Raw genomic sequence first — 10,000 nt, 5'->3', positions numbered from 1 at the left:
TAGTGTCATTGGATTCCTGTCAGTGTTTGCTGATTATTAATAGGAACTTTACATATGGAGGCAATTTATTTTCAAAAGTCATAGTTTGTGTGGTTAATTTTTTCCATTAGTTCATCAAAATGGATTGTGATGATTTTGGTACCAATGGATCTCTCTCACTGCCAGTATGGAAAGTATGGCAATTTTTGATAAGATATTGGATGTGCACAAAAAAAAAATTGAAGTCTGCAGTCTACAACGGTTACCGTGTGCACCTCAAGTGTACACATCTTGAATCTTTTAACCCATTGGTCGCGGTATTATGCAATATGGCGTGTAATCCCCTAATTTTATTTATTTTCAACTCGGGTGGCGTATGGGACCGCACTTGAGTGTGCGCGCGTGCAGTGGTGCTGCCTTCCCTCTTTCATATTTTGTTTACTTATATCTCAGAAAAAATGAGTATGCAAAAATCTGCAAAAATTTGCAAAAACCCTTGCAAATATATGCAAATATGCAAACATATGTAAATGCGCTCAGAAAGAGTGGCGGGCGTGGTTTTAGCACGCGCAATAGGCGAACAACTCATTTGGCGGTAAACAGCCCATCGCACACGCGGGCCCGGGGGTGGTGGGCCTAGGCCCTGTAAGGCCGCAAGGGGAATGCTGGCTTTGCGACTGATATTCCCTGGCCCACTCAGCTCCCATGCTGCGCAGCCGCCCGCTGCTCGAAGGGGATCAGCTGTCAATTGCACGGTGTATCATATGATGCCATCCGCAGCCAGTGGGTTAAGATAGGAAAATGTTTGAAAGTCCTATAAATCATTAGTAAATTCCTTATTCCATATCGATGTTATATAATTGTTTTGATCATTGATTACTATAAATCACTCAGATTTGCAATCAAGAACTCAAACTGAAATCTTAGGTGTGCATCAACCATACTTTCCATACTGGTTTCTGTCTAGGTTTCAAATACATAAAAATTATTGCACGGAAGCCCCCCCCCCCACATTCCCCACATTCTTGGCCTAGATAGCAGGGGAGGGCATGCAAGGTACCAGGGAAATTGTGGGGTAATAGCCTATATGAATTAAATACACAGAATCAGTCACTATATGATGATAAATTACTTTATGATACAGTATGTTACCCATGTTTATATGTAATATTTAAGAGACTCCTCTACTTATCATTTCTTTGATACTTGATGCTGTCACTATAGTATTGAACTTCAAGTTGTTGCCCTTCAGTCACAGATAACAGCAAGTTGCTAGTAGATTGGGATAGTACACACAATGTGACTCATTTTGAAAGGAAATGCATATGGCTTCTCAACATTTACCACAGTTCATTCCGTTTTTCCTCCTAAAAGAATAATTTATACTAGAAAGAAGACCATGATTAAGATAAGATAAGAAAAATACAATAAGCTACCCTCAGAGGTACAGTATAACTATTCTTACTTTTTCCTTTCTCCCTTTATCCCCTAGGCGAGAAAACAGCATGAGACGTACGTGGCCACCTTACGCGAGATTGGCCTAGATGTGATCGAGCTTCCCCCAGATGAGGTCCACCCCCACTGCATGTTCGTTGAGGATGTGGCTGTCGTTTGTAATGGTATAGCACTCTTGACCAGACCAGGGCACCCATCCAGAGAAAAAGAGGTATATACATATTGTGTATTATACATATATATATGTATATATATATATATATATATATATATATATATATATATATATATATATATATATATATATATATATACACATATACATACATATACATATATTTGTTTTTGTTGCAGTCAGTATTATTGTTGTCTTGTTTGTGCCTGAATTGTTCTTATCATTGTTGTAGGGGGGTAGACATATAATACTGTGGTGAGAATTTGCCATTATTTTTGTATTAGTTAAGTCTAGTGAGATATGGATGTATGTTTACCATATAACATCAATACTAAATATAGAAAATAAATTGAAAAGTAATGTTAGCAAGACTCCCATAATTGTGAGATAAGTTTGTTTCTCTACTATTAGTTTTTTTTATGTAGTTTAACATTTTTATACATGCAAATGACCCACATGATTAGCTTTACTCTTGTTAATGATTATCAGCATTATATTGCTTGTTCTTATCATCACTGTTATTGTTGTTATCATTATTAACATTATTACAGGTTGAGTACATGCGGTCCATACTGAAAAATGAACTTGAGTTGCCTGTCATTGAGATTAGCGACACCAAAGCAACTCTTGATGGGGGTGATGTACTTTTTACAGGTAGGTGAGAGGCCCTTTCATTCGGTATCTTCTTCAGGGTTGGATTGAAAGCTCAAAACGAAAAGGATGTTTGTCAGATAGAAAGTTTTTATATCTTAATTAGGTTCTGGTTTAGATGTTAGACAATTGCCCAAGTGTGTAGAGTGGCATGTGCCAATGTATGTCCATCTTCGCCAGAATTTATGGAAAGTGTTACTTGTTATTATTGTTTTATAGTTATATAGTTATTATTGTTATAGTGTAGTTCAGAGTTTCTTAATCTCACAAAAGCAAACCGCTTCAAGAGTATTCTTGTTTTAACTGTGGCCAATGCCCTATACTATTTGTATGGAAGAAGGTGAAGGTTTCTGCATTGTTATTCCTCTTCAAAGTTTATAGAAAATGAGATGTAATTTTGAAGCTGCTCATTTTCACATACATCATTTCTTCACATTGTATGATGAAAGTGGAGAAGTGTTTCCTGAAGGACCTTTTGTCTGTTTTCAGGCAAGGAATTCTTTGTGGGTTTGTCATCCCGCACAAACCAGGCTGGAGCGTGTGCCCTTGCGTCTGCCTTTCCTGAGTTTCCATGCACACCTATTAAGGTACTGGTGACTTCAAAGTCTTGGGTCTGTGCTATGTTGGCTGTTTATATACTATTATGAATTTTCACTTTTATTATTATTATTATTATTTTTTTTTATTATTATAATTATTATTGTTATTATTATTATTATTGTTATTATTGTTATTATTGTTATTATTGTTATTATTGTTATTATTGTTATTATTGTTATTATTGTTATTATTGTTATTATTGTTATTATTGTTATTATTGTTATTATTGTTATTATTGTTATTATTGTTATTATTGTTATTATTGTTATCATTATCATTATTATTATTGCTATTAATGTTATTATTGTTATTGTTATTATTGCTATTATTGTTATTATTGTTATTATTATTATTATTATTATTATTATTATTATTGTTATTGTTATTGTTATTGTTATTGTTATTGTTATTATTATTATTATTATTATTATTATTATTATTATTATTATTATTATTATTATTATTATTATTATTATTATTATTATTATTATTATTATTATTATTATTATTATTATTATTATTATTGTCATCTCCCACCATTTCTATTGCCTAAGTAAGATCCTATTACTTTTCTAACCATGATTAAGTGCCATTTCTGAAAACACACATGTTCAAGGAAACCTTTCATTGTCCATAGAATGTTACAGTTTATAAAGCATAGATTCATGACACAGTGTCTTGTGATGCAGGTTGACAACGCCTTACACCTGAAGTCTCTGCTGACAATGGCGGGACCAGAAGTCATGTGTGTGGGCAACACTCCAGAGGCCAAAGACACCCTTAAGGTAAGAATATATAGGAAATAGTTTTGTGATAACTGATACTGTTGATTTTTCTCTTTCTCTTTTTTTGGTACATCTAGTCAGTTTTTAATGTTTCTTTGTCTTGTAATGAATTAGCCATTTGTTCTTTTCTTTTCTTTCTTTGTAGTGAGTTATCTGATTGGTTTTATTCGTATTTTTCTTATTATTCCTTGTACATTTCTATAGATTTATCTTTATCTGTTTTTCGACTCCGTGCTCCTCTCTCTACTTCTTTGGCCCCTTCCTCATCAGGTTAAATCATCAAATTGTGTATTCTGCTTCCAGAGAATTGAGAGAGAGGCCACTTTCCGCTACCAGACTCTAACTGTGCCAGACCTCGCTGCTGCCAACGTGGTTTTCGCCAATGGGTTCCTTCTACATGGAAGTGGCGACGAGTATCCTGGATCTTCCAAGGTGATATTTCCATTTGTTATATAGATATATATGTTCAATTTCTGTTGTTGTTTTTACGTTCCTGATTTCTCAGTGTGATGTACTATGTACTGAATATCAGATCAAATTTGAAAAAATAATACATAGGTTTGGAATATTTGGTATTAAGTAATTTTTGATTTGCAAAATTGGAAGGAAGAGTGGAAATTTTCAAGGAGATTCCAATTAGAAAAGAAATTTTCTTCATTCTGTTCTCAGTCATTTTAACTTGTAATAATTGAAAAGAAAAAAAGAGAAACATTCTATACTTCTGTTTCAGATCTTTGAAGAGAAACTCTCCCATTGGACCTTAAAACCCATGGCCTTTACTGAGTTGTTGAAGTCTGGTGGCAACCTCTCCAGTTGTTCCATTCTCATACGCAAATCTCGACATCTGAAGAATATCATGTAACATTGCTTTTAACATTACATTCAAGGCTCCTATAACTATACATCTGTACATACATATACATGTACATATATGCATAGATGTTTGTATGCATTGTTTGGACATACACATTGTATATATGCTGGATATATACAGATACAACAACAGGTCCTATACAGAAATAGTTCAGATGTTTAACCTGTGTAAATGCTAGCCGATACATGTACCTTCTCAAGACTAGGAAGGTAATTTATGAAAAAGTCAGAGAAGGTGTAGTCCAAAAGCAGAATCTTTTTATTGTAGATCACAAGACAATTCACTTTTTAAAAAGCCCTCAGATACTTAAACCTTGCCTCAAATTTTTGTCTGGGATGAAAAAGTCCGTATGTGAAGTCACGGCCGCTTAAAGTCTCAGGACGTCTATGCTATGCAGTCAATATATATCTCCCAAGTTTTGTGAATATTCCTCGCTGATATATCTCAAGGTTAGGGTATGTGTGATGGGCTTTGTATATGTATGGAGAGATATTGGGTGCTCACAGGAAAGTGTACGGATAGACAATGATTTATTGGTGGTATTGCTGATCTTCAGTGAGAAAACAGGTGCCGATGCTCTGTAAACAATCAGCTTTTGATATCTCTTTCCACTATGGATCTGAAGGATGCACAACTTTTCTATATTAAGGTGTTGGATTTTTGGGGGGTGGAAAATAGAAAATGTTGTGGGAATAGGTTATGATTTTTTTTTCTTACTCAGTGGAAGTCAACACTTGGATGAAGCAAGTGCTTGATGCATATTTGGCCTTTAAAGGTAGTATTATTAGAAGTCACTCTGTAATTAGCTGCAGCACTTTCCATGCCCTCTCAGAGACAATAGTGATTTTGTAACACCTTATTCCTGTACAAAAGGTGAATTCACTAATCTTAATGATGAAAGACACCAGCAGTGCCATGTATATTTTGTCACCAGCTTAGGCAGTGCAGTAATTTTAACTTTAGTGATGATAAGCCAACTTTTTTATACACATTTACCACACAGTTCTTATATGAATTTCTGCTGGGAGACATCAATGGTAATCTCTCTCTTCTGGTACAGAGCTTTCTCGGGACTAAGCACAGGCAAGCTACAGGCCCTACCTTATGACGTACCACACAGCACTCTTGTTAACCATGGTTGTGAATATCCTCGCTGATGTAGTAATAATAACTATTTTCATTTCTGTGCTTCAGTTTTTCCTTTCTTTATCTATATATCTTTATTTCTTAGGGTTCTTATGGGGGAATATTTCAGATTTTTTTTGGTAAGGGGGGAGGGAGTGTTTCAGAAGAGGAGGAGCTCTTGTATAGAAAGTCATATCTTCAGATCTTTAGGATGCCTCTCAAAGGATATTCATAACTGTGGACTGGGACTTTTTTTTCTTCCTTTTTATCATTATTAAAGGGAAGGGAGGGGCAGCATCTTTAGCGGCATTTTTCTTTACATTTCTTTAATGTAGAGATAATTGGGTGATCCTAACCATTTATAAACTTAAGCTAAATAACAGTATTTACTGTTTAGGTGCTATATCATTCCAAGAGATTATTTTTTAATCATCATCAGAAATTTGCATGAAGGAAAGCAGATCTGACATTTAGAGTAAGTAAACATTTCTGAAATGTGGCGAACACGTGCGCGTTGTGTCCGCGTGTATATGGTGTCTTGTTAATTGGTCCCGATGTGGGATATTAGACTATAAGGTATAGACTTAAAATTTTCCTTCCTTTTAGCCTTTAAGTTCTGCATTTATGGCATTGGTGTATAGAGATTAGTTTAACATTTGCTTAGATTAGCCAGTGCTTACACATGCAAATACTGTCTATTATTCCACTTCAAATTTTCTTCATTTTGATTGTGAAACTAATTGTCTTTCAAGACTGGAAGAAAAATGATATTGTGACTTTGTTTTTTTTTTTCTTTTCTTTTTTTCTTTTTTCTTCTTTTTTTTTGCCTCAATTATCGTAAGATCTGATAGTATCAAGGTTGCCTTGTCTAGAGTTCAAGGAAATAAAACCTTATTCTTTTATGTATCCAGTGTATTTCTTGTCACATTTTGAACATGATAGCAGAGTTGTTCCAAATATTTACCTCTCTTATTATTTTGATTTATAAAAGAAAGTATTAAACCACTAACACATTTTGTGTGAGATGTCAAGTTGGAGGCCTACATAGACATAGTAAGAATTGAAAATATGCTCATAAACACACTGGGACCACTCTTGCTGGTATTATGTTTCAAAGAAACCTAAGAAACTAACTTGAATAGTAACAGTTTCATAGTGCTAGGCTTTCTGTATGTGAAACATTAAAAAAAGAAAAAGAAAAAGAATGTCTTCACAAAAAGATGTGTTGAAAAAGAAAGTCCACAGGTTTTGGTTAACATTTAATGGGCTTTCTAAAGTTGCCTTTACCTATGAAATAAGAGGCACAGTCTGTGAGCACACATCATTTTGGAAGATATTTGCAGTGGTTGTATTACCAATTAGCAGCTGCAGGATGTAGTAGAAGCAAATCTGTGGGTGCATTATGTGCAAATGTCTACATGTGCAAATATCAATGTTTTGTACTTTCCTTATTTTTGCACGGGCATGATAGGTTTGTTTTTGAGTTGTGTCTTGACAGCACCTATATTTTGACTTGATTTGTGCTGTCTCCTTACTCAGTTGTGAAAACAGTTACAAGTGCTTAGGTATCTTGGATTGTGCTTCTATGAGGTGAGTACAGAAAAAGTGTTTTATAGTACTGAATATATTATTCATAATTGGTCTGCTTGCAGTTTGACTAATATGTTTGCCTTGTATATTTTTTTATTGATGTTTGTAATTTGATAAGGTCTAGATAAGGTTTTAACCTAACTCATAATCGTAAAAAAAATTAAACAATAAGACAAATTAAGTTTCTAAACATAGAGTTAACATAATGTTGTGAATTTGCCAAATTACAGAAGTGGATGATAATATGTATCTTTATTATTATTGTATTGCAAAGGTTAGTGAATAATTTTCAACAACGAGGGACATTCTGAGATGCACAGGAACACCACTGAGGAAATATTCTGAGTGAAGAGGTTGCATGAAGAAAGTCGGTGCTATGTGGGGAACTAAACCTGTTTCTGTGTGTAGTGTGTAACAGGCACAGTATTCTAAGTGCTGTCTTTTTGGTCAGTGTTACAATTAGTTATTTTCCTACTTGTAGTTCGTAAATTCTTTGTGTTTGCAGAGTGGAGTTTTTACTTATTTAGATTCTGTCTCTTTCTCTCTCTCTTTCTGTTTCTCTCTTTCTTCCTTCTTTCTATCTTATTTTCTTTCTTTCTCCCTCCCTTCCTTCACTCTCTCCCTCTCCTTGTTGTTTTACTTACTTTAGACAGCATTTCAGTTTCAACTGTATAGACTTTGGGTCATGAGCCTTGCATAAGTGAAATGATTAGTGAAGTAGGTACCATACAGAACAAAGCTTATGCAGTTTGTAAATTCAGGAATTATATATCAGCTACTATCTATTATTATTATTGGTGTTATTACTAATGTTGTCATCATTAATATTATTATTGTTATTGTTGTTGTTATTGTCATTATCTTCTTATGCAGGCTGCATGCATTTGGCTCCTAATAGAGGGGCATTAAAAACGGTTTTGCTTTTATATCTCCACATGCAAAACTTAATTATTCATGCTGTCAGTCAATCATTCTATATTTTCATTGTTATTATTATTACTATTTATTTTTCATTTTTTTACTACTATTATCATGATTATTATCATTATTATTTTCAAATTGTTGTTGTTGTTCTTGTTCTCATTATTATTATTATTATGAATTTATTTGCCTCTCACAGCTATAGCATTAATCCCAGTTACTCGCCCAGTTCCCAGTAGTTCCTCTCCACCAGAATGCAAATGCGTGTGATGTTGGACTTCGAATATATGCTAGAAAATAGGATTACAAGAATGGGCATCTTCCACTCTGGGTTCATGATGGTACTGTTACATGTGTTGTTTGTTGGGAGTAAGTCTAAGATAGATTTAGCCGAATTTATGTCATCAGTCTCTGGAATCACTTGTGTGTATGCGTTTTTATATGCATAGAGTGATGGTAGTTCTTTTTTCTTTTTTCTTTTTGTTTCTTTTCTTTATTAATTTTCTCCTCGGAAAAATCTTCCTGTAGCTAGCCTGGTAAACTATACTGACAAACAAATGATGCCTTAAAGATAGCCTTCAGATGAAATTTTCAAACTTTCACATGTACCATGCAAGTTCTTGATGTCGAAAGCAAGCACATGATGCCAGTATTATTTTTATGCTTCATTAGCACCAGCAGAATAGAACCAGTTTTGACCAAGCTGTGATGAAGATTTAGGAACTGGTACCTTCAAAGTAAGGGTCTGAGCACAAGTCTGATGAGCTATTTCGATATGTTCCTGTAGATCTGATGAAAGAGCAGCACTTGCCCCCTTAAGGTGTTATCTTGATTTTTTTCTCTTTTTTTATTATTTTTTGCCTGTATTTGGATTTGTACTGTCACAGTCTTGATCTCATGCACTCAAGCCAAGCACATACATACACATGTACACAGGCACACACAAACACATGTACACAAGCACACACACACACACACACAAACACATAGGCACACAGACACAAATGGACAAACACATAGAACACAAAGCGATATACGCAGTGATGCACACACTCACATGCACACACACACACTACTCACACACACTGACTCCTATAGAATACTGTAGACATTGCAAAAAAACAAACCAGCTCATAATGTATATGCAGGACTGATTATAACAGTACAGGCAAAAAATATATAACTATAATGATAATAAATGCATCAGAGGAAAAGATGTTTCCAAAACAGAATTAGTTTTTTATATGTATGTAAGGTAGCTACTGTAACATAAAACAATATTTAACTCCACCATTCCATATGCTGGAAAGCATTTTTTTCTTCCCTGTTGATACTTAAAATGAAAGCTTTTACGCCTTAGAAATGAGACATACACACTTGATTTATTATCATCATTATTGTTATTATCATCATTATAGTGCTATCTTGTGTATTTCTCATCTCGGTGGGATGTCCAAGCAGTTATTCACTTGGCTTTATATTGCAGAACACAGTTGTCCTTTATTATTTCTTTCTCACTTTGGATAACTACTACATATCACATACATAGTGAATTTTGAGTGACTTGTGCCGTTTATGTACATCTTATGGGTTGAAATTTGATTTATTTTTGCTCCTTTTCTATGTTTCATTTATGTGGTTTACCTTTCATGTCTTCCTTTATCACTTTGGTATTCTGAAAACTGTATTTTATGGATTTGATTTTTCATTGTTGTAAATTTCCTTTTGCACAATTTGTACAATTGTCTGCAGAAGACTCTGGTGCTATTTTGACAGGGTTTGTTATCAGAAAGGATTAATTTCTTTTTTTTTCTTGATGTTGAAAAAAGAATTTAAATGATATAT

General features: G+C 34.1%; 1 protein-coding gene across 1 annotated transcript in view; it reads left to right on the top strand.

The window, feature by feature from the left end:
• Positions 1 to 10,000, top strand: part of LOC113805099 (N(G),N(G)-dimethylarginine dimethylaminohydrolase 1) — a 10,752-nt gene that overhangs the window by 472 nt on the left and 280 nt on the right. The window contains exons 2-7 of the mRNA XM_027356014.2: positions 1,472 to 1,645; positions 2,161 to 2,263; positions 2,750 to 2,847; positions 3,550 to 3,645; positions 3,949 to 4,077; positions 4,376 to 10,000. The exon at positions 4,376 to 10,000 is cut by the window's right edge and continues 280 nt beyond it. Coding sequence (XP_027211815.1) covers positions 1,472 to 1,645; positions 2,161 to 2,263; positions 2,750 to 2,847; positions 3,550 to 3,645; positions 3,949 to 4,077; positions 4,376 to 4,507 — 732 coding nt within the window. The 3' untranslated portion in view covers positions 4,508 to 10,000. The remainder of the gene's footprint in view (positions 1 to 1,471; positions 1,646 to 2,160; positions 2,264 to 2,749; positions 2,848 to 3,549; positions 3,646 to 3,948; positions 4,078 to 4,375) is intronic.

This window comes from Penaeus vannamei, chromosome 25 (genome assembly GCF_042767895.1).
Source record: "Penaeus vannamei isolate JL-2024 chromosome 25, ASM4276789v1, whole genome shotgun sequence".
NCBI lineage: Eukaryota > Metazoa > Arthropoda > Malacostraca > Decapoda > Penaeidae > Penaeus > Penaeus vannamei.
Note: the sequence above shows the minus strand (reverse complement) of the source record. Positions and strands in the feature narration are given on the sequence as shown.